The sequence below is a fragment of the Carlito syrichta genome, unplaced genomic scaffold, assembly GCF_000164805.1.
Source record: "Carlito syrichta isolate Samal-C Ts95f unplaced genomic scaffold, Tarsius_syrichta-2.0.1 Scaffold301936, whole genome shotgun sequence".
Taxonomy (NCBI): Eukaryota; Metazoa; Chordata; class Mammalia; order Primates; family Tarsiidae; genus Carlito; species Carlito syrichta.
Genome location: NW_007246032.1, coordinates 13953 through 40886, shown reverse-complemented (window position 1 = coordinate 40886; position 26934 = coordinate 13953). Strand labels below are relative to the sequence as shown.

Here is a 26934-nt window from a genome sequence, read left to right as displayed (position 1 = left end):
CCTCTCCAATTTACTTTCTAAGTAAACTATATTTTCTAATCTTAAAAAAACCCTACAAAAACGAAGCCTAGAGGTTGAGACATATGTTGTGTAAGACTGTTCATTCTGACCAAAATACTTGGCCCTTTGTGGTCAGCATCAACTAAAGGCAAGATCCTACCTCCCCCTTCCCCCACTGAAGCTTGGTTATACCCACTTTCCCTAGCCTCTCCTACCCGTAGTATCCTGCCTCCACCTTTCATTCGGGTGTCTGCCTTATACAAGCATTTGAAACTTGTGGGAATCCCCAGGCACTTACAGCCTCCAGACTGGTCAAGAGAGAATTGAGTATGGAAGCAAATTCCAAAGATAGAGTATTTCTTTGTCTCTTATATCTGGCCCCAGGGCCAGCAGGGCAGGTTTCTGCAAGTTTCACTGTCATAAGCTGCTTTCCCCCAAGCAGGCCACAAAGCAGTCTGGGAGAGCAGGAAGCAGATTAAATTAATCTCAGTGTGCTGAACTTGGCAGGGGGTGAGACTGTGTTTGGTCATTCCAGAAATAGCCCAAACTCCTTTGTTACTGAAGCAGAGGATGAGCTATGGCCTACAAGATAGCAAAGCAGATAGCTGTGAATCTTTGTGTTTTCATAAAACACTCTCCCTTCTGTCCCTTGGAGTCTGTCTCTCCTAGGATTGGCCCCAGGTTTATAACGGGGAGGGATGGTTTCTAAAGTTGTATTGAAAGAGTTTTTGAGTCTGTTCTCTCAAGATTTTTTAAAACCAAGATTCCAAAAACGGTTTGCTTCCCAGAATTAACATGTTGGCTCTGGTGTATTTGGCATGAGGAAAGAATCTGACCTCAAGAGTTATCCCATATCTCACGGGGAGCATTAATAGGCACACATCTGTGACAGGAAGAAAAGGGGAGCAAGGATAGAGAGGTCCAATCAAAGGAAACAAGGTATCAGAAGCTATTTGGTGATGAATGTTGGTGAAAGGCAGGAGGTGGGAGTGATCCCAGAATTCAAGGCGAATGGATTAATTCCGTGGAGGAATTAATTAATCCAAACGAGGGACTCACTCATTTCCCTCCACCTGTGCTCTCAAGCAGAGGTGCAACTGTCTTCAAAACAAACACCAAAAGACAAAAATCTTACGAGCCAGATCTCTTAGAAGACTATACTTGATGGCTTATGCTTTTGACTGGGTACCTGATATTTAAAGATGTAGGCAAAGAGGAACTAGAATGATGATCAACGTGCAACCTTTTAATACAAGAAATGGTTGAAAGAGAGGCGGTTTAACTTGGAGGAAAGAAGATGTACTGGGGTCATGAGTAACATCCTTGTGACACCAGGAACATTTCCTGAGCACATCCTTGTAGCTAGCACTTCATTGCTATTCACTCTCATGTAGTCCTCACAGCGCCACTCTATGGTAGGTATTAGTATCCTTATTTCATAGCCAGTGAAACTGAGGCTTGGAAAGGAACAATGATTTCCCATGATTCACTCAGTGATAGAAACCAGTCTCTAAACCAGGTCTAAGCCAGCGTTTTTGTTCATTATACAAATCTGATTGGCCTTGTTCTCTCTGGGCTTAAGGAACAAAACCAGGATAACTGGGCAGAAAGTAATAGAAAGATAGATATCTGGCTTATTACTAATGTGATGTCCAAGGTGGGAACAAACTATTTCAAGCGTAATGAATTCTTTGCCACTAGAGGTATTCAAACAAGTGCCAAAAAATCATTGGGTGGGAGTACTATAGAGACTGTTCAAACATTGGTAAGAGATCAGACGGACCTTCCAGACCTGCGGTTCTATACTCTGCAGTTCATTGGATTCATTGGGGAATATTTTATTAGGTCGGACAACTGGGAGGAAATAGCTATCCTCTAAAAGTAAAAGTTTACCTTTTGTAGTGAGCTTTGTATTTTAACAACAGTTACTCATTTTATTTATTTGTTTTTAGTTGGAGTCTCTGTTGCCCAGGCTAGAGTGCAGTAGCACGCTCACAGCCACTGCAGCCTCGACCTGCTGGGCTCAGGTGATCCTTCCACCTCAATTTTCCAAGTAGCTGAAACTATAGGCATGTACCATCACATTGGGCTAATTTTTTTTTATTATTATTATAGAGATGAGGTCTCGCCAAGTTGCCCAGGCTGGTCTCCAACCTATAGGCTCAGGCAATCCTCTCACCTTGGCCTCCCAAAGTGCTGGGATTATAGGCGTGAGCCACCGTGCCCAACACAGTTACTCATTTTAAAGAAAATATATGTCTCTTTGCATGTGTATATATATTTATATATAATATAAAGGTAGAGAAAATATAATTGTGTACATGCAGACTTAAATATTTCAAAATTAAAAGCAGAGAAACTTAATTTGATTGTCATTAATTCATCCTCCTAGTTATGAATAGATTTTTTAAAGTTCTCAAACATCTTTATAATTTAGAAAGACTAACTCAAAGAGAAGAGAATTATTTCCATTCTATAGAAAGGCTAAAACCTTAATTTTTTTTCAAATAAATACAGACACTTAAGGGAAATTTTCTAACTTGCTGGTATGACTATGTCTCAAACAAAAGTAATTTTTTTTTTTTAGTTGGGGTCTCACTCTGTCCACCAGGCTGGAGCACAGTGGCACGCTCACAACTACTCCAGTGTCAACCTGCTGGGCTCTAGCAGTCCTTCCACCTCAGCCTTCCAAATAGCTGGAACTACAGGCACACACTACCATGTCCAACTAATTTTTTATTTATTGTAGAGACGAGGTCTTAACAAGTTGCCTGGGCTGGTCTCAAACCCGCAGGCTCAGGCAGTCCATTCACCTCGGCCTCCCAAAGTGCTGGGATTACAGGCTGAGCCACCAAGCCTGGCCAAAAATTAATTTAAAAAAAAAGCCTCACAGTCCCATCTATTGGATGATTCTTTCTCAGCTCTTGAGGTTAGTTGAATTATGGAAAGCTGAGTACTAGACATGTCAAAGTCAACTCTTTTTCATTAAAAAAAGGTTTATCCTAGTTTATTGAGCATTAGAGCCACTAGTAAGAAAATGAGCTCAAGGGGACCCAAACCTATTGTGACCCAGTTATAGATCTTTTCTAAAATGTGCCTATTTTGAGCTCTCCATGCTATATATAATGAGGCACTATGAATTCCTATTCTGTGGTAGTATTCTGGATCCTTAACATGAAATAAGAGTATCTTCATATGAAGTTTTATGCAAAAGTTACCCATAACAAAGTGTACTGAAGTTATCTTTAAAGTATATCTCTCACTCCCTCTCACACACACACACACACACACACACACACACACACACTGGGTTATGCTTAATATTAATAGGCTTGCTTCAATAAAGAAATAGCTTTTTCTTTCTTTTTTTCTTTTTTAGGAAGTTCCAGGTTAAAGGCAACCTCAGCTCACTGGGCAGTTGGTGTAGAACAGCCCTGGGCAGGGGGCGGGGAGAGAGTTACAAAAATGAGGAGATGAAGTCTTGCACCTCTAAGACCATGAAGCAGCTCAAGAGAGATGCTGCTGGAAGTGGAAGAGAGGAATTCCACTGTGTTGTGGTTGTGTGTAGGCACCTTGTCACACTTTTGGAGCCCTCCATTAGGTCTTTTACAGGAAAGCTAGCAGCCCCATGGAGAAGGAAAACTTAGGAAAGTTTGTCAGCAGGAAAAAAATCTCAGATCTGCCTAGCAGCTTCCTTGGTGGAGAAATAGAATATATGCACATCTTAATACAGTGACCCCAAATAACCTGTCTCTGAAGAGTCAGATCCACATGATAGTGTTTACTTAGGATTCAGCCCCCAAATTCCCTTAGCATCAATTTCTGGGTTCAGTGCTATGATATAGTACACTCCTCCAAATCAGAGAAGTTTCATTTAATCTTTCTCCCCCAAATTCTATCACATTGTAAGCCCTATGCCTCGTTCAGCTTCTTGTCCTGGTTTTAGATGTCACCTTGAATATTTAATTTTTCTCCCTCAAACTGAATGGTACCTCATTTGTCCAAATCAATATTGACCAATATTTTTTTTTTTTAATGAGAAAGTAGGATTTATTGAGAGGACAGAAAAGCTCCCACCATGGGAGGGGACCCAAAGGGGTTGCCCTTGACCAAGATTTTACCTCCTTAAAGATAGAATTCCTGTCTGTTCTACCTAGTTAAACTGTCCTTAGCAGACGTGGGAAATTAAGAAACACTGGCTGGTTAAGCATTGTTGCAGAACATTATACTCACTCTTGGTGTGTCCACTGAAATTGGACCACTTTTAAATGGGTCGTGGAGGGAGGGGACTGCTGGTCTGCATTGTCTTTTGGCTCCATGAAAAAAGCCAGGCATAATTTGAGTCCTTGCTGCCCCTCCCTGTACTGGGACTCTGGTTCTGATCTCCCCTGCTTTGTTTTCCTACTCTCCCTCATGCAGAGACAGGGCAGGGCATTGTTCATGCACTGACCGACCTCAGCAGCCCCGGCATGACCTCAGGGAACGGAAACTCTGCCTCCAGCATCACCGGCACTGCCCCCCAGAATGGTGAGAATAAACCACCACAGGCCATTGTGAAACCCCAAATCCTGACGCATGTTATCGAAGGGTTTGTGATCCAGGAGGGGGCGGAGCCTTTCCCGGTACGGACTACTTCTTTTCCCCTCTTTTTTAAAAGTATATTTTGGATGTGTCTTAGAATATTTTTACATTTCCATGTAAAATTTCTGAAAATGTGAACAATATGCTCTTTCCTTGCTAATTTCCTCCTCCAAAGAATGCAGAGCCATTTCTTTCTAGGATTGAGTATCTTTCCAAGGTCTAGCAGGGGGTCAGTAATCAGGAATAATTGGCAAGACCCCCTGGTTAGAAGTTTCTGCACACAGACTCAGTTGTGTCCCTGCCTGGTGACATGAGAACCCTTGGTTAAAAGGGAGTTCACTTTGAAGTATTTGGTGACAGATGAAAGACTTTGGGAAATTAGACCTCTTCTAGATGCCAAAACCTCTGGCCAATTAGACCTCATCTAAATGGCAAAACTTTGACCAATTAGAGCACAAAGGAACCTGCACAGAACAGAACTTTCAAGAAACATATATCAGAAATGAAGACGGGGGCAGGGTCACAGCCTGAAGCTTGTGTTCTGGGGGTAGAGCCTTGAAAGGGGAGTGAATGAGACTGAGAGACAGTGAAAGAGGGCACAATTCTATAATTAAAGCATAAGACCAGGGGAAATAATCAGAGAGTCACAAAGCTGAGTTACCAGAACAAAGCACTCAGAGCTGCTGCTATGCAGTGTGCACTGGAAGACAGGTACAGCTCTGCAGGTGTGAAGGAGCCCAGAGCCAAGTGCACACTAGCCTCTTTTCTGATGAAGAGTATCTGGCTATTAGAGACACACCATCTTTCTGGGATACAATCTGCCTTTTGCTCACTCTTTGGATCCATGAGTGGTTTGGTTAGTCAGCAGAAGACTCTGAGCTTGATTAATTGAGATCGGTGAACTGCCCTTGTAAAACACCAAAAGACAAACAGGTTATTGTCCTCTTCTCCTCTGGAGGTTGTCCTAGGCCAGTAGCAAAGAAATCCACCTGGAGCACCTTACCTAGAAGTAGCTCTAGCTCTGTTATATCCCTTCCCTCATTATTAGACTGGGTCCTCCCCTTGGCCTGCTGAAATAACACTAGAAACCAACCGATCACATGGGGTGGAAACAGATTGAGTGGTGTCCCCAGCATCGCTGAGTCAGACACCATGTGGTCTGGCCACCAGGTTGCATGAACTAAGGCAACAAAGGAAAATCCAAAAGCACGAATACACTGCTCTGGGATCCTGACAGCTGCAGAGGGCACTGCTCTGTGGCCCAGAGTTTTTCCCTGCTCTCCTCCCTGGCTGCCTGTACCTCTGGCTTGGGTCAAGCAGTGGTAAGGTAGAGAACAGCAAGAAATCAGAAAACAGGTGCTGAGTCTCTTTCGTACAAGAGTCTCGCACAAACTCAGCTCTGTCCCTGCCTCGCAGCGTGTGAGCACTGGATTTCGGCACTTGATCTGGTGCTGTGAGAAACCTGATCTCTGCCTCCATCCCTGCCCTGAGCCTCTTGGAAGAATAGATACTCTCCTAACCTCCTGAGCCATCCATTGAGCCTGGAGCAAAGCCAGCCCCGTGCTTTGTAGCCCATTAGTATCTTAGCTCATGAGCTAAACTGCAAAATAGGCCCTGCGCAGGGCACACTTGGATGATGGCATGGGGGAGGCTTGAGGAGGGCTGGCATCTGTGCCTGGGTACTTTATACATGTCATTGTGATGAGGCTGGATAGCAAGGCAGCATCTCCCACCTGACCCTCATGACCTCTGTGTTGCCTGTCCTCTAGGTGGGACGCTCGTCCCTGCTGGTGGGGAATCTCAAGAAGAAGTATGCACAGGGGTTCTTGCCTGAGAAACTTCCACAGCAGGATCACACCACCACCACTGACTCGGAGATGGAGGAGCCCTATCTGCAAGGTAGGCATTGCAGACCCTGCATCTTCAGGCCTTCCAATTTGGCTTGAAAGGCAAGCCTCACATACTTCCTCTCTTGGTGTCCACGGGAGACTCTGAGCCAGGGAGTCTGTAAACATTCCCACCTACTGTACATGCACCCAGTGCCTCCCAGCCTCCATCCCTAGAACACAGGATAGAGAAATCAGGGCAGCCATCTGTCCCTGCTTCTCCAACCCCAATCTAGCCAACCTCAGGATTCAAAAGTGTCTTTTCCTGTGGGAATCATTGGCAAGTTATAGAAGTGGAAGTAGGAGCGGCCCCAGGTGAGCTGTGCCCTGTCACTGCCTTGGAAGCCTGACTTGGGACTGGGGGCACCTCTGAGGCACCACAGTGGTCAAACAGAGTTGTACTTCACAAGAACCACTGACTGCCAAGGGGCTGCGCCGTTGCAGGAGGTCAGCTCCTGGGTTCTATTCTCTAGCTAGATGAATTAAGGTAGGGAGGGAGATCCCAGAAGAGCCACTGCAACAGCGTCCAGAGCAGTTCTGAAGGGCCTCTCGCCTTCTTCCGTGGTCATTTGGTGCTGATTCTCCCCTACCTGTGTTTTGCCTCAGGCTCAGAGCACTTGGAAAAGAAAAATGTCAAGTATACAGGGGCCTCACCACTCTCAAGTACTTCCCAGAGGGGAAATATAGCTCTTCCAGAAACCATTTGGCATTTTCCAAGCTAGACTGCTGCTTTATGGCACCGCTGTGGGAAGGAGGAGGGAGGCTCCTGGGCTGTCCACAGTCCTGCAGGAATTTCTCCACACTTACGCATTTACATACTTTTCAGAATCCAAAGAGGAGGGTACTCCCCTCAAACTCAAGTGTGAGCTCTGTGGCCGGGTGGACTTTGCCTACAAGTTCAAGCGTTCCAAGCGCTTCTGTTCCATGGCCTGTGCAAAGAGGTGAGTGGCCTCAGCCCCTTCCATTTCCTCAGGATTGCGCCTTTGTATCCTGCTTTTAAGTCCCACCTCTTTCCAGTAACAGTCTACCCCAGGAGGCCATAGGTTTGCTTAGCCAGTGTCCTGTTTTCTTGTCCTGCCGGACTGCATCCCTAATTTACTAGCACAAGAAACCAGAACCCCTAAGAGCAGATGGAGAGAGAGCAGCACAGAGGCCAAGGAAAAGCAACAGCGGTGCTTTGGCTTATCTGGCTCTTCTGGGTCCTGCTGCTACCCATTCCCCTTTCCTGCCCTTGATGGCTCCCACCTCCTTAGGGTAAGCCCTCCAGGAGAAACTTTGCCCAGACTGCAACAGTAGTTACATTGCTCCCTTTGCAAACTTTCACTCAGCTTAGAAGACGAAGTATCATGACAAAAACCACTGTCATATATTGAGAGCCTTCCGTGTGCCCGATGCTGTGCTAGTTCATTGATGTGCATTATCTCATATTAAAATAATTCCACCAGGGCAAGCATTGCTGCTGTCTTTTTACCCAGATTAGGAAACTAAGGCACAAAGGCAAAGAAGTTGTGCCTAAAATGACATGGCTAATAAGTCACGGACCTGCAGGTTTAAGCACATCTGATTCTAAAGCCTTATGTGGTCTTTGTACCAAGGTGGAAGAGGCACTTTACCTTGAAGCCGTGAGCCCCCAAAAGAAATCTCATTCCCCTTAGGCTGTCCTGGAGGTGGCCAGGGCACCTTTGTCAAGTTTTGCCAAGCTACTCTCCAACAGGACAATGAACAGTAGTTTCCTGGCACAAGTAGTATTTATAGTAGAGTATTTCACCTGTGGGCTCTCACCATGATCCAAATTGTTGTATCAAACATTTTACAGACATTATATCATTGTGAAACTAGTTTTAGAAAGTGAGTGGTATCACCCCTGACTCCAGATAAGGAAAGAGAGGCTTAGCACTTAAGAAACTCACACAGCCAGTAGTAGGTTATGGAGTTAGGAATTGAACCAATAGATGGACTCAAATTTTGCTAGACAGCTTGGCTGCTCTCATTGTGCCTAGGGCCCATCAGCCCTATAACTGCTGTGACTTCCTGTTTCCTGTCTCTGACAGGTACAATGTGGGATGCACCAAACGAGTGGGACTTTTCCACTCAGACCGGAGCAAGCTGCAAAAGGTGGGTGCCACGACCCATAACCGCCGTCGGGCCAGCAAAGCCAGTCTACCAACACTTACCAAGGATACCAAGAAGCAGGTAAGAGGCTGGCAGAGCCTGAAGCTCCTCTCTCACAAGTCCTACAATTTCCCTTCTTACGTGACCCTAGACACCCACATTCCCTTCTAGCTGCTGACTTCAGTGTGCTATATCATGTTCTTGTGTTTCATCGTTTTGTCAAGTCAAGTCTTCCCTGTACCCCTTAGCAGATTCGCTCCTATAGGTCTAAGGACACTTGTGAGGTACTTCAGTGGCTTTGCCCCAGTATCACTCCTCATCTTCCAGTTTGCTTCCATCCTCACTCCTGGGGCCATGGAAATGACATCTCCCCTAGGCTGTTGAGGTGACCTCCTGTCTTACCGGGAAAGCTAGGTGAGACAGCAGCCTCCACCCTTTACCTTGCCACCTTGTGGCTCCCTGGACATTAGAGCACTGAGTTCTTGAAGTTCTCTACAAGAAACACAAGTATTCAGACAATAAATATTTTTTAGCACTAGCTATATGCCAGGAATTCTGTTAGGCACTAAGGCTCCAAGGACACAATCTTGCCTTAAAGGAGTTCATATCCTAGTGTGATATCTCATAACTTTATGTGTATTTTGCTGATTGTTTTTGTCTTAAACCTCAAGAATCTATGGTCCAAAGCTATGGTCCAAAATGTGCATACACAAGAAATTTTACATGCTATTTCAGGTGGTCCATGGAGCACCTGAAACTCAGAGTCCTGACTTAAGACCCCACATCCAGAAGAAAATATAATTTTGGTACAATATGGTACATACTACAACACTGGGAGAGACTAACTCTGCCTAGGGTCGGAGAGGGCACAGCACAGAAGATGCTATTTGATCTAGAAACTCAAAGATACATAGTAATCAACCAAGTAGAAAGGGGAGACCTGTCTTTGTCCATCACTGCTGCTGAGAAAACTTTTTCTCTGCTCCCAGCCAACAGGCACTGTACCCCTTTCAGTTACTGCTGCTTTGCAGCTAACACACAGTCAGGAAGACTCCAGCCGTTGTTCAGATAACTCAAGCTATGAGGAACCCCTGTCACCCATCTCAGCCAGCTCATCCACCTCCCGACGGCGACAAGGCCAGCGGGATCTAGAGCTCCCCGACATGCACATGCGAGACCTGGTGGGCATGGGACACCACTTCCTGCCATGTGAGCCCACCAAATGGAACGTAGAAGATGTCTACGAATTCATTCGCTCTCTGCCAGGTAAGGCCCTTGGAAGTTCCATGCCTGCCTGGAATAGTCAGAAGACAGAGAGAGTAAAAGACCTTCCTTCCCATCATCAGGAGGATTAGGTAGTTTACTTAATGACTCAGGTCTAGGAGCTAGAGTACAGAGATGAATAAGATGAGGTTCCTGCCTATAGAGTTTATATTGTAGGGTAGAGCACAAACTGTAAGATTCTATAGCTATAATTTGATATATTTTCTGGCATGGCAAGTGGTCTCTGAAATGCAGAGACTGTAATGTAATTAATCCTGTCTTTCCTGGGACAGGTTGGGAGGGGAGTCAGGTAGGAGTGTAGGAAATCTGTCAAAGAGAACTTCAAAGTCAAAGAAATGTAAACTGAATGACAGTGAACAAGTATGCCTTTGCCAAATGGAGGGACTGCATGAGGGAGTGGTTGAGCAGAGGCATGGCTTCATACAAGCCCATGATGCAGCGGGGCATGGCCTACAACCCCGGGTGGTGGAGCACAAGTGGTGGTGAGGGTCAGAATCTAGAAACAAACCTTGATAGGCAAGCCTTACGTCATTCCCAGATGCTTTCAGTGGGATTCAGACACTTCTATGCTATTTTTCTGCCAGTTTCACCCATAACTGACCAGGTCTGGTATTGATGGCAACCACAAGCCTCTTACTCAGAGACTGGAGCATGGTTAAGAGCACAGACTTATGAATCACACAGAATGGGGTTCAAATCCTGGCTCTGTTACTTAATTCAATGTGTTGTCTATTACTGCATTCCCAAGAGTTGTTATCACACAGTTGCTGTGGATAAGGAATACAGGAGTAGTTTGCCTTGGCCTCAGGTTCTCTTAGGAGGTTGTGATTAAGATGTCAGCCAAGGCTGAGGTCACCTGAAGTCTTTACTGGGGCTGTAGAATGCTCTTCCAAGTTGCCTCACTTACATGATTTGCAAGTAGGGGCTGGCTGTTGATAAGAGGCCTCTCCAGAGAGCTGCCTGAGTAGTCTCAGGACCTGCATGGCAGCAGGTTTTCCTACAGGTAGAGCTCCCAGAGAGCAAGGCAGAAGCCATTGTGCCCTTTATGATCTAACCTCAGAAGTCACATACTGGCATGTTCACATGTTACTGGTCACACAGGTCAGTCCTGATCATTGTGTGATGAGGATCCTCACGAGACCATAAATACTGGGAAACAAGGATTATGCAGGCATTCAGAGACCAACTGCCATAGTTCACCACTAGTTTCCAGTGATTCATGTTCCTTCCTCATGCAAAATACTCTCACCCCCTACCAAAGTCCCAGAGGTCTCATCTCATTACAGCATCAGTTTGAAACCCAGAATCTCAGGTCCAGGCATAGAAGAGAATCCTTGTGTCTAGCTCTCCAAGTGTGGTTCCTCAGTCTGAGGACCTGAGAACTAGAGATAAAGGTTATCTGCTGCCCTCCACAAACCCAATACCTAGTGGAATAGGCATAGGATAACCATTGTAGACATGTCCATTCACAAGGGGGAAAGCAGTTCTGAAATCCAGTAGGGCACATGCTGGCATTTCCTTGATTAGGATTCAAAGTCTGGGAGTGAGTCCCTTTTACTCTTTGTTCCGCCCTCTGAGTTATTCTTCCTTTTCTGTAAATGGTAGCCTACATTTTCAGCCTAGTGGTTTTCTCAGCTTACTTCCCACTTCTTTTTATCTTATTTTACCGCAGACCCTTAAAAATCAGTAATTCATTATTGCTTAAAATCTTTATGGGCTTTCTGTGAATCCTGTTGGGGTTCATTCCATTATACCAGAACTACACCCAGAATTGTCTTCATGATAAAGTGTTTGGTCTACATTAAGCTACTTCTGAAAGGACAGAGCCCTTAAGATTCTTAGATGCTCTACTGTTGACTAGAGAGGCTCTGTGAGGTACACCCCAACTCCTTTGGATTGAGTAGTTCTTTAAGGCATCACTCAGGTCTCTCTAAGATCTTAACAAAAGGTTTAAGTCACCCTCAGTTTCATCTATACACAGTGTTTTCTTGACTGTGCCCTGGATTCAATCTTTGCCTAGAAAGCATTTCTTAATTTTAGCATAGGCTAGGTGTGGTGGCTCAAGCCTGCAATCCCAGCACTTTGGGAGGCCAAGGTGAGGGGATTACCTGAGCCCACAGGTTCAAGAACAGCCTGAGCAACTCAGTGAGACCTCATCTCTACAATCAAAAAATAAATAAATAAATTAGCCGGGCCTATAGTTCCAGCTACTTGCAAGGCTGAGGTGGAAGGATCACCCGGGCCCAGCAGGTTGACGCTGGGGTGGCCGTGACCATGCCACTGCACTCCAGCCTAGGCGACAGAGTAAGACTCCAATTTAAAAAAACTAAAAAAAATTTTAGCATAACTTGCCATCTGGAGAGACTGGGCATTTTCAAAGCCTGCCAATCCTGGCTCCTTTACGTTGAAGGGTTTGGGTTTTTTTGATGTTGTTGTTTTGTTTTAACTTTATCTCTCTCCTCTCTTACTTTACTATGAGAAGCAAGAAGCAGCCAGGCAACAGCTTCAACATTCTGCCTGAAAATCTCCTTGATCACTCAGTTCATTAGGGACATTAAACTTACCAGGTTATTACCAATAACAGTGTTGCAAAATGTTCTATGTTCTATTGCTATTTCATAACAGAAATCCTGTTTCTTCCAACTAAATTTCATCACTTTCCTTTCAGCTACCCTGGCAGCTTCCTCAAAATGCCATCAGACTTCTACTTACAGTCTCTCAAAGCACCTTAGACATTCACTAACACTCTCTTCAGAGTCCTTCTAACCCCTGACCACTGCCCATTCCAAGGCCACACCCACATTTTAGAGTTGTTTTGTGGCAGCACTTCTCTTCTAGGTACCAAAATCCGTATTAGTTACGTATTGCTGTGACGCAGATTGCTGCAGAATTTAGTAGCCTTAAACAATAATCACTTATTGTCTCAAGGCCTCTGTGGGTCAGGAATATGGAGTGACCTAGCTGGGCATTTCTGGCTTGGGGTCTCATGTGAGGTCTCAGTCAAGATGTCAGTCAGGGCTGCAGCTGACTGAGGGTTTGGAGCCAAAAGATCCACTTCCATTCACATGGCAAGTGGGACTGTCTACTGGCAAATGACCTCAGTTGCTCTCCGTGTGGGTGTCTCCAGAGGGCCTTTGGGTGTCCTCATGATATGATGGCTGGCTTACTCCAAAATAAATTATCCAAAAGAGCAAGGTGAGAGATGCTGTGCCCTTCATGATCTAGCCTCAGAAATCACATGTTATCACTTCTGCAATACTGTAGTGGTCACCGGGTTCACAGAATGGGGGTCTGAACAAGAGTACTAATAAGGAGGTATAGATCAAGGCTACCATGGGTAAGGCACTTAGTGTCTCTCAAGCTGCAAAAGAATAGCAATACCTTCCTCAAGGTATGGTTATGAGGATTAAGTAAGACAGTGTACCTGCAGTGCAGTGGCTGCCAAGCATAAATACTGGCAGCTCCGATTGATACTGTCTTTGATGGTATCTCCCTCAGGCTGCCAGGAGATAGCAGAGGAATTCCGTGCCCAGGAAATCGACGGGCAAGCTCTGCTGCTGCTCAAGGAGGACCACCTGATGAGCGCCATGAACATCAAGCTGGGGCCTGCCCTGAAGATCTATGCTCGCATCAGCATGCTCAAGGACTCCTAGGGCTGGCCAGGGCAGCCAGGATTCTGGCCCAGGCACCTTCTCCCGACTGAGTAGAGCCAGACCGACATTCCTGAGGGACCCAGAAACAGGGCCAGTTGGAGGGAAGGGGCTCTCCCTAGGGGTGTGGCTGGTGAGGCGGTCTGGGTACCTCCTCCATGGCTCTCAGGGGCCTTTCATTTCTGTGGGAGAGGCAGAGAGGTAGGTGGCACAGAAGATGGGGCTTTATGCTTGTAAATAATTGATAGCACTGGCTTCCTCCAAAGTCCCAATACTCTAGCCCCACTCTCTTCTCCTCTTTCTGTCCCCCATTTTCCTGGGGGTATATGGTCAGGGCTCCCCAACCTGAGTTGGGTGACTTAAAGGGCAGCCAGCAGGCCTGGATGGAGGCCTAGAAAGCCCTTGCCTTTCTCCCTCCCACTTCATTCTCCAGGCCTGGTTAACTCTTCCGTTGCTGACTTCTCCCCTTCATCCTGTTACTGCAGCAGCCAGGGTTCTCCCCCTACACCCTCTGCAAAGTGGAGAGAGAGAAGTTGGGCCCAGTTGGGCCGTGCCTGCTGGCACAGACGCCTTAACGCTGTGTGTATGACTGTATGACTGTGTGGGAGCCTGGACTGACAGGCCAAGAGCTACTCTCTGGCATCTCCAGGTGTTTTGTAGCAAACAGCCGCTTAGTGCTTTGTCCTGGACTCCACTCAGCCTCAGGATAGGGAATGGCCAAGAAGGGCAGCCTCAGTGTGAAGAGGCAAGATCAGAAGCAGATGAAGAGTAGGAGGCTTTCCTTCCAGACATGTCAGGATGTCTCTGACGCCCCCTCCCCACACTGTGAAGTTTCCCTGACTAGTGTCCTGGCTCACAGCATTAGGAAAGCTGCCACTGGGCTGGGCCTCCTGGTCTGCCTGCTGCCCACCCTGGGAGCCCCATTGGTGTGGCCTGGAGAACTTCGAAGGGGAGAGAACAGCTGGCGTTACTGTTGTGTGAAGAAGACACTTGGCCTCCCACTCCCACACTTCTTTGCCTAAAACTTCCTAGCAGCAATTTGAGCTACCTGAGGAGGAGGCAGGGCAGGAAGGGCGAGGCCTGCCTCTGACTTGCCCTGTCCTTTGCAGGCTCCTGGGGGTGTCCTTTGCAGGAAGAGGGTTGGGGCCTTTCTCAGCTTGTTCTATTCCCCGCCCACACCCCCAAGCAGGGTTGGAAATGAAGGACTTTTTTAACCTTTGGTTTTGTTTTTTAAAAATAAATCTGTAAAATCTGTCTTTCCTGTGCCTTTCTCCCCTGGGGATGACGTCTGTATCCTCACCCATATGCAAGGGGTGGGTCCCCAGGGAAGGGACCTTAACTGGACAGCACACCCTCCGTGCTTGCTGGGGCCAGGTCATGGAAGGGTCTCTCCATAACAGCCCTTGGGACAGCTTTGGTTCACTAAGCACGGAATTTCCAAGCATTTTTTGGATGCTCGAATAGAAAAATGACAGAGAAGATGACCCCCGCGACTTGAGTCAAGAGCGAGAAAGGGAATCCCAGACCAAGGCAGTATATGCAAAGGCATAAGCACTGAGGGTGTGCCAGTGGTGGGGTGGGGGGGCAAGCTGCTAACAGCAGCTAGTGCTGACCCTGCACCTCTGAACCAGGCCTATGCTAGAAACCAGGCTGGGTAAAGAACAAAGTGACCGAGTGCCCGCACCTGTAGGTGAAGCGGAAGGGAAAGGAAGCAGTGTGGCCCCACGGCAGGTTTTTTCCTTAAGGCAGTGTTTCCACCTGTTAAGAATGTGGGCTTTGAGGGGAGGCCCCAGCCAACTGAATCTCAGTGTCTGAAGGAAGATTGAGCACAGTAACTTTTAAGAACCCATGCCCATATCTTGATAGCTCCTCTCTGGAAAGCTTGTTAAACTATAACTTACCTGGAGAAGGAGGAGAAACAAACAGATTAGTTGATCCCCAGAAAGTGGAACCAGGAACTGGAAAGCCTAGTGTACTAGAAGGCAGGGAATGGTTATCAGGACCCTGAGCCAACAGAGAAGGGAGAGGATTCCCAGGAAGACCTGAGCTTGTTCTTATGTGTTTGGTGAGGAGGGAGAGAACCAAAACTCCTAAAAGATGTGGATTAGACCTAACACGAGTATTCTTTACTTTGGACGAAAAGCCCCAACCTACTGCAGGTTTGAAGGGTACATCCTTCCATGTTATGTATATACTCTGGTTTACGCCATTACACGAGATTTCACAAACCTTTTTCCATCATGATGCAGTTTTAAAATTTCATTAAACAAAACATACGCTGTATACAATTCATTCTGATAGTTTCTTTTCTGTTCTCTTCGTAATTCATACTTTTAAAATCTTGGTCACAATGCACTAAACTGATTTCATAGCCCTCTGATGGGTCACAGCTCACACTTTAAAACACTGCCCATAGTAAACTTTACAGAACTCTTGCACATCCAGGATCATACTTGGTCCTCACGCTCTCCTGGGTGACTGGTATAGGTATTTACAGAGGAGGTAAAGGGCCCCATGAGGTGAACCGTCCCAGGTCACAGGTGTCCAGTGCCCTTCAGATCTGGCTGAGGCTCTGCTGAACAAGGTTTTTTCCTGGGTGGCAAACACCATACTCTGATCCCTGGCCGTTACCAGGAACTGAAAGACACTGGAGAAGGGCTCAAGGACCCCTGGAGAGGGAAGAGCAGTCTGCAAAATAACTCGGAGGCTCCAGCCAACCAGAGCCAGCCTACACAGATCCACCCTCTTCCAGGTGATTGGCCCCAAAAGGGCTGCCAGCCCCACTCCACAGGGTCAGCTTCCTCTAGGCCCCACCCCCAGACAGGTTCCTCTGGCAGTCCATCCCTGGCAGCCCCTGTGGGTGCAGTTCCTGAGGCAGGCAAGCAGGAGCAGCCTTGTTCTGGCCTCCTAGAACAGGCCCTTCCATTCTTAGCTCGGAGCTGAGAGCACCCACTGCCGGCTGTCCTACCAGCTTCTTCATATGGCTCTCAAGGAGGGATGCAGGTGAGCAGGGACACTGGTGTGGGGAGGAAAAAGGTGGGGACAGCTGACCTAAGACAATCCAGTCTGGTGGCCAAAACAGCCCAAATGGGAGGTACCAAAGCCAGTCATGGAGCACTAGCTGAGTCACAGGTCCTGTGAAAGGTGGCACCAAGAGGGGACACTGCCCAAGCACTAGAAAGACAGTCAATGTGGACAGACACTGGAATGGGGGAGACTGCATCGCAGGAGGCCTTGTAGCCAGTGAAAAGCTGGACGCCTTAACTCTGAACTCCCATGGCAAGCCAGAAAGCAAAGGCCCAGGGGACACGTTTCCTCCCTCACTGTACCTGAGAGCTGTATTTCCATCTCCCCTGGGGCTGATTGTCCAGGACTAGAAACTTGTTCCCCATTAAGAAATAATGACTGATCTTTAACCCTTTCTTGAAAGCAAGGAGAGTAGGAGGCAGGGCATAGGGTGGGGCTTGAGGGACCACCTTTTGCAGGTAGAGCTGGGGTGGACTGGGACCTTCTGGAAGTATCTGGCCAAAGAGTGTGGAAGAGGGCACAGGCAAGGTCTCTACTGATTAAGGGTTCCACAGGTTGGGAGAGGGCGAGGGGAGCCAGTGGATCCTACCCAGGCCTGGGTCACAGAATCCTCCCCCACCTGACCACTGGAGCTTGCCTGGGCCACTCAGAGCCGCTCTGCCTGGCTGCCCTGGCTAAGGCCCAGTGCCCGAGATAAGCATCGGCTTACCCTACCCTAGTTGGGAGGGGATAATGAAGAGGGTTAGGACAGCCGTAGAGGGCAGGAAGAGCCCCCCCTCCAACTCCAGTCTTTTCCTGCCCCTGCGCACTTGCTCCCTACTCACAAATCTCTGAGTGCACCTCCTGAGGCAACCTTGCCAGCGGCCAGTACTAGGTTGGACTTCCAGGAGCTGGAAATACCCAGCTGCAGTCAGTCCTCCAGGAGCTTAGGAGCTGAAGACACAGTGGGGAGAGGGAAGACTTCTTGTAAGAGAGACACTGACTGGCCAGAAACATGAGGTGACTTGGGAAAAGCCAAGCATATGGAGAATCACAGGGCCAGGGACCCTTGTGAGAGGAGCTTCAGGGTCAAGCTGGGGCCAGGTCAAAAAGGAACCCAAATACCATGCTGGAAGCTCAGGCTCAGGGGTCAGACTGACCTGCTCAAAGCTCAGCCACACCAATTACCAGTTGTTGACCCTGAGCAAGTGTTTCAATCTTTCTGAGCCTCAGTTCATCATTTTTAAAGTAGTATAATCACAGTATCTCCTTCAAGGGGTTGTGGTCAGACTTCAATGAGACAGGCAAATGAAACACTCTGGTCTGCTGAGCTCCGTGGCTTCTGGTCAGCAGAGTATCTGGCTTAGTAACAAAGAGTGTAGACTTAGTCTTGAAGAAAATGGTGTCTTAAGCACAGGAGTAACCTGGCTGGAAAAGAGAATGAAGACAAAGAACCTGTTCGTTGTTTCATTTACTGAACAAATAATTATTAATACCATGAATTATGATGCAGGCTCTGAGATCTGGCACAGAGAATGTGAAGTCTGGGAAAACACAACTCAGCCTAGTGCAGCAAACAGCCTCCAAGTGCTGGAAGAGAGGGCTGGAAAAGCACAGAGGAGCGTGCTGGGGGAGGGGCTAGAAGGAGATGTCACAGCAGGCTTCAGGCAGGAGGAAGCTAGGCCCTGAGAAATGGTTCCGAGATGGTTGGTAGGTGACAGGAAAAGAACAATCTGGGCAAAGACACAAAGGTGGTGAGGACACGGCCTTAGCAAACTTAGGAAGCTTCATGGTGAGGCATGAAGGCTCAGGGCTGGGAGGCAGGTGGAAGACTGATCTAGGAGTCCAGATGAGAAACAGTGAGGCCTGAATAGGACAGGCATTGACAAGAGGTGAGCTTCAGGCACTAGGAAGGAAACAACTTGGTAACTGAGTGGCTGTGGGGGAAGGACAATGTCCCACTTGGGTCACTGGGATCAGTCACTGAGAACACAGAAGGAAGAAGAGACTGGAGAAATGCAAACTGCAGCATAAGAAGCACCAAGTCTCAGGTGTCTGTGGGACACCCAGGTGGACATCACTGTCTAGGGGACACATGATACCTAAGGTCAACACTCAGCAAGAGCACTGGGCTGGGGTCACTGGTGGAGAGAAGCCAAGTGGTGAGAGAGGAGCACAGACACCTGCAGTTGACATCCGAATGGCATGGACAAGCCTCGCAGACACGAAGGGGAAGGCTGGGCAGCTGGTAGAACAGGCAGGTGCCAGAGTGGTGGGATGGGAGAGGAAGCGGCAGGGGCCAGAAGCCATGGAGCTCAGCAGACCAGAGTCCAGGGCGTGACTCGACTCTAAGAGCGAGAAAAGTCACAGGAGGCCTGGAAGTGGGGAGAGGCTTGTTCTCATTTGTTTTTCAAAGATCATTCTGGAGAACAGATTGCAGGGAGCAAGAACAGAAGCAGGGATGCTAGTGAGGAGGCTGGTAAAGTTATCCAGGTGAGGAAGACGATGGCCAGGAGCGGAATGGGAGGACTGTGTGTGTGCAACACCCCCAGGGCTTGCTGGTAGCCTGCATGTAGGGATGACAGGGAGCAGGAGTCAAGGAGGACTCCTAGGTATCCATAGAGATAAATTAATATACATTTTAACTATTTTTATTTAACCCAACATATCCAAAATTACACCTGTGTCTTTTTTTTCACTGTTTATCTGGCTACTAAGAAATTTTAGATTACATATGTGGCTCACATACCTCCAGTGGATGATGCTATTCTAGATCTCACACATCACAGAAGAACACAGACATACAAGGCTGTAAGTGCATGAATACCCTGGTACAGGAGTGGCCCCTCTCAGAACTGAGGTCTGCCTCTACATATTAGTTCTTGCTCTTTTTTCCAACTAATGCACTAGGGTCTCTTTTGCAGAGTATATATAAATCTACCTAAACTTTTTTTTTTGAGTTGGATTCTCATTCTGACACCCAGGTTGGAGTGCAGTGTCATGCTCACGGCCACCGCAGCCTTGATCTGCTGGACTCAGGCAATCCCTCCACCTCAGCCTTCCAAGTAGTTGGAACTACAGGCATGCGCCACCACACCCAGCTAATTTTTTGATATATTGTAGAGACGAGGTCTCGCCATGTTGCCCAAGCTGGTCTCAAACCCATGACTGCTCAGGCAATCCTCTTGCCTCTGCCTCCCAAAGTGCTGAGATTACAGACATGAGCTACCCTGTCCCACCTATCTAATCCTTTTTAATGGCCATTTTGATCTCCCTTATACAGGCTGAATATCCCTAATCCAAAAACCTGAAATCCAAAATGCTCCAAAACCTGAAACTCACGGAGCATCTTGGATCACAGATTTTCAGATTAGAGATACTTAACAAGTAAGTATAATGCAAATATTCCAAAATCAAAAATATCTGAAATCCAAAACACTTCTGAGGGCTATCTAACCTGTATAAATATACACCAACCCTGAGGCTATTGCATCATTTGCTTTTTCAGACAATGCTACAGGAATACCCCTGGACTGTTCATTGTGGAGTCTCCATTCCTAGAGGCAGGAAAGCAGGACCAGGGACTGTGAGCACTGACAATGTTACAGTGGAGGGGACAGATTTAGAAGCCTTCTGAGTCACAGCTAAGAGATGTGGTCTCCGTCCTGCAGTCAGCAGGAAGCCATAAAACAGTTTGGGTCTTTTGGTAAACTGCTTTGAATTTTTTTTTTATTTAAAAAAATATATATTTTAACAAGTACATTACAGACAACTGGGGAGAAAATAAAGGGGGAAAAAATCTATAGTCTTACTGCCCAAATACTCAAGTTTTTCCTCTTAGTTTTATTTTCTGGTGCAGGTTTTTATTCTCACTAAATTGTAACCCTGGTGCACACTAATTTTTAGATCTTGCCTTTTGCCTCTAACAACCCTGTGGGAGCATTTTCCCCATGACTGCAGAGTCTTCACAAGTTTTCGTAGCCATCCCTTCAGCTGGATACTAGATCCTTCTTCAGCTGTATCTGAGCAGCTCAGACAACACCCTCTCCAGGGAAGCTTTCCAGACAGCATGCAACCGAGTTCCAGCCTCAAGAAACACACTCACACCTCCATGAATCCCAGCCCTCTGTCCCACTCAAGCTGCCATCCCGTCTTCCTTCTGACCACCCTGCACTTCCCACTGGAGTCTTGGCTCTCACTCCCTCCCCATTGGGTCTGGGCCTGGGCCCTGGCCTCCTCTCCTCCTCTCCCTCCGAACCCTCCCTCTCTCTGGTGACATCCCTGCCCTCCTGGTGAGCCCCAGAGCTCTCTGAGCCTGCCTGCCTCCAACCACACAACCAGCGTCTTCCCTTTCCTGTTCTCTAGCTGTCCCTCTACTCAATGGCCAGGTCCTGCTCCTGTGCCCTCCTTGACAGCCCTTCACCTCCCAGTCCTTCCCACCCAGCTGCCAACACACTGGCTCAAGCCCCTAATGGCTCCCACAGCCTGGCACCCTGGTCTCTGATTCGCTTTCCTGCCTCCAGCCCTGCCCTCCCCCCCTCCACCACTGCCAGGTTCAACAGTTCAGTTGGAGTACTTTTTTCTTTTTTCCAAATAAAAATCTGATGTGCCACTTCCTGGAGGAAATACCTTTCAGGGCTCCCCATGGCCCTCAAGATGAAGTTCAAACCCCTGAGCCTGGGATGCAAGCCCTAGGTGACCTAGCCCTGGCTCACCTCTGCTGCCTCATTTCTTGCCACTCTCATCTGCCCTCTATACTCTGTCCCTGATGAACAACTTGCAGTCCTGCAAACATTCCAAACGTTCACATTGCTCCCTCTCCACTGCCTTCTTCACCTAATTCAGATCCTAGCTAAGAGGTCACCTCCTCCAGGAAGCCTCCTGATTTCTTCCTCATCTACTAAGGCTTAAGGGCTACTCTCCAATTTGCCTCATAGCATCTAGTGTTTATCCTAATCACAGCATTCACTGTGCTGTGTTCCATATACCAGTTTTCAGTCTGTCATGTGACACATTCCCTCACCCCTCCCTGATTACAGTCACATCAACAGGGTCTGTGTCTCATTCACCTCTGAATCCTTGACCTAGCACAGTGCTTGCTGCTGAACTTGTGCCCAATAAATGTATGTTGAATGTATGACCAAACAGGAACCGGTGAACATCTTGATGCATAAACTTTTTCCATATTGAAGATTATCTCCTTAAACGGATTCCCAGAAGTTGGGAATTACTGAATCAATGGGTTTGACTAGTAAAAGTTTTCAATTCCCCCAGCTAAGTTGTTTTCCAAAAGGCTTTGCAATTTTCATTCCCATCAGCAAGTGTCAGAGTGCCTATCTCACTGTTTTCTTGCAGCTTGGCTATTTCCATTATGTCTATTTTAAAGGTGCTCATTTTATAGGCAAACCATTCCACCTTGTTCTAATTTGTATGTCTTTGATTACTGGTGAGGGTGAACCTTTTTCCATATATTTGCCTACTGAATGCATTTCTTTGAGGATCTGCCTGTTTATGTGACGTGGAAGCTGTTAAGGCAGGTTGACTTTTTTTACAGATGACTCTGGGGGCTTTGCAGGAAGTAAGTGGAAGCAGGAAGGACGCTCCTGCAATGATCCTGGTAATGAATGAGCAGGCCAGGAGCACTATGGGGCCCCCTCGGGAAGAGCAGGAAGGGCAGAGAGCAAGGAGGCCAAGTCCACCCAACCTGGGGCCTGGTGGGTGCACAGCGGGAGGGCGTGGAGAACACCTAAGTTTCTGTCTTGGCCAGGTGAATAGCAGGAGGTGCCATGTGCTGAGAAGGTAACCCACTGGACACACACCCACACCTGCAAGGTGGTTCTCAGAGCTCTTTACTAGATATACCTGCTGAGTGCCATGGGATAGCAGAAAAGACTGGGCAGGAGGGTCTTCTTGAAAGAGACCAGGAGGAGTCAGATTTTGGAAGGATTTGCAGGGCAGGTAGTAGAGACAGAAGGTTGTCCAGGGGATGACAAGGGTCTGTTCTGGAAGAAGGATCATCATCATCATAGGTTAAAGTTTAGCGAGTCATTACAATGTGCAAGGCCTTGTTCTCATCACGTAGCTTCAATGGGCACTCAATGTCCATAACAGCCCTCTTAGACAGATATTATTTTCCCCAACTTATAGATGAGGAGACTGACATGCAGAGGGCCAGAACTTGCCCAAGGTCAGACAGCTAATGAGTGGTGGAGCTGAAATTCAAACCTGAGGATCTGGCACCTTAGCATGTTGTTCGGGTCTCTCTAGCGACATGAGCACTCCACAGGGGAGGGGTGATGGAAGGAACTCCCCAGGAAAATCTTATTAAGATTCTCAACACTTGAGGACCTTTCTGGAAAACAACTAACCATGGATGAATCCCAAAGCCGACTCCTCTGAGCCAAGAACAGGGTTGTGGAGCTCCTCTGGCAGAATTTGCCCAGCCTGGTGACTCGAGCTACCAGAGACACGTGGTCTCTGACAACAGCCAGCTCAGCAACTCTTCTCTTAAGTCCCAAAGAGCTCTTAACTCCCAGTTATTAAGCAACAAACAACCCACATCCTCTCACAGCCTCTCCTGTCCAAGGTCAGTCCTACCCCAGAACCAGGTTAAGTACCCTTGTCCCCCAAACCTGCCCAGAGTCACACCCTGCAGCACTGCTGAAGAAAGCAAAGGATCAGACATCTAAATGCTCATCCTAAGGGCCTGGCTAGGTGAATTATACTATCTCCAGTCCATGGCATCCTAGGCAGCAGGACAAAAGGGGAGGAACGTCTTTAAGCAACAAGATGGAATAACCTCAGAGATGGGACAGTCAGTGAAAAGCAAAAGGTGCAGGACAGCATGCCCACTGTGATGCCATTTGTGGGGGAAAGGAAAGCAGAAGAGCAAGTATTGCTACCCTATTGATATTTGCCTGTATATGCACAATCTTCTGAAGGAAATGTAAACTGGTCACACTGGCTGCCTCCAGGCAGAGAAACTGGGTGGCTGGAAAAAGGAAAGGTTTTCACTATATATACTCTTCTACCCCTTTGAATGTCTGTACCATGTGAATAGGATATATTCATATTTATTTATTTTGAGTTAGAGTCTCACTTTGTTGCCCAGGCTGGAGTGCAGTGCTCAGGGCCACCGCAGCCTCGACCAGCTGGGCTCAGGCAATCCTTCTGCCTCAGCCTTTCAAGTAGCTGGAACTACAGGTATGCACCATCATGCCTGGCTAATTCCTCTTGATTTACTGTAGAGATGAGGTCTCGCCAAGTTGCCCAGGTTAATCTCGAACCCATGAGCTCAGGCAATCCTCTCACCTCAGCCTCCTAAAATGCTGAGGTTATAGGCATGAGCCACCATGCCTGGCCTATATTCGGATTTAAAAAACAAAATGAAATTAAAATTACACAAATAATTTCTCATACATGTGTGCATACAGTGTGTATATTTGTAAATGAGTTGCTGATGCCCCTATCCCCAGGGCATGGAAGAGAATCTTCTGGCGGCAGATCCTACTTGCACTTGGCCTATTAGGCCTGTTCCTGTATGGGCTCCCCATAGTCAGGTAAAAGCCTCTTCCCCCAGCATCTGAGGTGGGACTACCAGGGTCAGGGTTAAAGTGGATCTTTCCACCTGCCTCCTTGAGGGACGGGATGGGGGAATGCGGCTAGCTCAGCCTCGGCAAGGGTCCTTGTGGGCTCCCTCTCCTTGTATGGAGCACAATGAGAAGACTCCTGGACAGGTTGACATGCCCCTCACTGATGCCCCTACCCCACAGGAATCTGGAAGTCCTCATCCCCATGGGTGTCTGCCCTTTGACCACAATGCCCCTGCTGAGAGACAATTTCACGGGTGTCCTGCGTCCCTGGTAAGGAGCTACCATCCCTCTCATTCCAAGAGCACCCCCGAATCCTACAGAGCTCTTCCCCATGTCCCTGCCCTCTTCATATCCACCACCCCAGCAGAGCCAGGTGCTCCAGCCACCAACCCCGGTGGCCCCATATCTCCCAGTTCTCTGTCTCTGTTGTTCTGAACTAGGGGCTTCTAGGGGCTTCTAGGGGCAGGAACTAGGTCTGATCTGTCTGTGGGTCCCTAGGGCCCAGCACTGGGGAGGTGGCAGTGAGCATGTGCCAAGTGGGTAGATGAATGGAACTGTCTCTCATTCCTGCCCTGGCCAGGATCCGGCCTGAAGTCCTGACCTGCACCCCCTGGGGGGCCCCCATTATTTGGGATGGCACTTTCGACCCAGATGTGGCCCAGCAAGAGGCTGCACAGCAGAACCTCACCATTGGGCTGACTGTGTTTGCTGTAGGCAGGTAAGGCCTGGGGAGGGGAGCAATGCTGTCCAGGCAGGGAGTGGGAGGGTGTGCATGTGATGCAGGAGGTAGGGCACCCTGCTCCCCTGTGCCACAGGATCCCAAAGTGAACTAAAAGACAAAGGCAACACCCCTTGTCCCAGACTCCCAGAGTGCAGCACCAGCTTCCTCCTCCTTCCTCTGGACACCAGCACCATGGAGTGCACCCAACACACACAGCCAGGGGCTCAGAACCATGTCTAGAAAGGCCTGGAGCCAGTCCACCTGGAGGCACTGGGTTTGTGGTGAGAAAATAATGGAGTCTTTCAGGAAAGAGTGGTAAGAGGAGGGGGAGAGTGATTGGGTAAGCAGAGGGACGATCTGCTGCAGTGAGTGCCCACTGGGGGTCAGTGGTGCAGGTGCACAATGTGGGAGGAGGGGGTGCCAGGCAAGTCCAATGGAGGGAGAGGGGCTGGGGAGCTGACAGATTTCACAAGGGAGTAAATCTGAGCAGGCAAAAGAGGGTAGTAAAGACAGGAAGGGGGTGACAGATACTGAGAAAGTGGGGTTCACCAAATTAGAGGACTCACTGAGGTAGGATCGTTTGGGGGGGCACAGGTAATCAGAGTAAATGAGCTAGAAGAACGAAGTCCTTACAGAGTGGGGCAAACACTGATGATGACCACGCAAGTGACTGAGGAGGGTACAGGACAGAATCACTGCAGGAGAGGTAGTCAATCAAGGGACTGAGGGCCCGGGCAATGGTTGGGCCTCCGGATATGGAGAAAGAACCAAGATTGGTAGGTAAAGAAGAAATGGCAAGGGCACTGACTTCCCCATTATGGATGGGAGGGGCTGCCCAAGACAGGTGTTCACCTTCCAGAAGTGACACAAAGAGCACTTCTGGCTAAGAGGGGCAGTCACATCCTACAACCCTGAAGCCCAGAGAGGTAGAGTTTCATGCAATTAAGGGACACGTGCAAAAAAGGAACAAGCTGCTTTGAGAAGGCAGTGAGAGCTTCTCAAACAGGAAGAGATCCAAAAGGCTAGGGAAGAAATTTTTTTTGTCACATACCCTAGACAACTAACTCTGTCCCCTATGCCCTAGAAACAAAGAAAGCCAAGAGGGCCGCTGAAAAGCAGGGCAAAAAGGACCCAGGGCTGACCCATGGACCAGGTGGGCAGAACTGCTGGGCCACTTGGGGCCTTGGCCCCTCCCAGGGCCTCAGTCCCCCCACTTCCATTATGAATGCCGAGTAGGGTGCTCCTGCACCAGTCCTAGGGGTCAGAGTCTTGAGGTACAGAAATTTTGGGATCCTGAGGTCCTGCATTCCAAGATGCTCTGAGTCCAACACCCTGGGATGCTGAAGTTTCCTAGGTCTCTGGTTCCAGTTTTCCAAGTTACACTAGGATGCAGCAGGTGCAGGAACAGGCACAGGTTCCAAATCCTGGCTCTACCACTTACTAATTGTGCATAACATGTACCTAAAGGTCTTTAAATGAGATTTTGCACAATGACTTAAAATAGTGTCTACCACATGATACATGTTCAAGATTAGGCACTGCACTGTTACTATTATTTTAAAACCCTAGGATCCCACAGTCTGTTAACAAAGGATTCAGCTTTATAGCTCATATAATAATTTTGTGGGTCAGGAATTCAGACAGGGTTCAGTAAGGATTCCTCACGGCTCCCAAATGTCTGAGTCTCAGTTGGGAGACTAAATGCTGAAAACCAGTGCGGCACCTCTCTCTTCACAGTCTCTCTACATGGTTAGCTTGGGCTTCCTCACACCATGACAACATCAAATTCCGGGACTTGTTCAATGAAGGCTCAAAGAGCTAAAGAGAGTCCTCCAAAGGACCGAAACAGGGCAGGCGTGGCAAACAACCTACAAACAAGGACAGGAGGGACTGGAGTTCAACGGACTGCTGTGGGGGGACCAAGCAGTAGGAATGAGGGTGGAGGGGACCAGGTAGCGTGAATGGGGGTGGTGGGGGAAGACCAGGCAGCGCGATGGGGATGGTGGTGGGGGGAGACCAGGCAGCGTGAATAAGGGTGGTGTGAGGGGACCAGGCGAGGTGAACGGAGGTGGGGGGACCCGGCAGTACGAATGGGGGTAGTG

At 48.1% G+C, this 26934-nt stretch overlaps 2 protein-coding genes across 2 annotated transcripts in view; both read left to right on the top strand.

Annotated features, from left to right (window-relative positions):
* The window catches only part of PHC2 (polyhomeotic homolog 2), a 182697-nt gene extending 167928 nt beyond the window's left edge, over window positions 1-14769 (top strand). The window contains exons 12-17 of the mRNA XM_008055735.2: window positions 4420-4622; window positions 6351-6480; window positions 7294-7408; window positions 8519-8660; window positions 9569-9845; window positions 13362-14769. Of these exons, the coding sequence (XP_008053926.1) occupies window positions 4420-4622; window positions 6351-6480; window positions 7294-7408; window positions 8519-8660; window positions 9569-9845; window positions 13362-13516 (1022 nt within the window). The 3' untranslated portion in view covers window positions 13517-14769. The remainder of the gene's footprint in view (window positions 1-4419; window positions 4623-6350; window positions 6481-7293; window positions 7409-8518; window positions 8661-9568; window positions 9846-13361) is intronic.
* A 1724-nt stretch (window positions 14770-16493) lies between these two features.
* A3GALT2 (alpha 1,3-galactosyltransferase 2) overlaps window positions 16494-26934 on the top strand; it is an 11306-nt gene continuing 865 nt past the window's right edge. Inside the window, exons 1-4 of the mRNA XM_008055739.1 lie at window positions 16494-16516; window positions 23995-24078; window positions 24292-24381; window positions 24692-24829. Coding sequence (XP_008053930.1) covers window positions 16494-16516; window positions 23995-24078; window positions 24292-24381; window positions 24692-24829 — 335 coding nt within the window. The remainder of the gene's footprint in view (window positions 16517-23994; window positions 24079-24291; window positions 24382-24691; window positions 24830-26934) is intronic.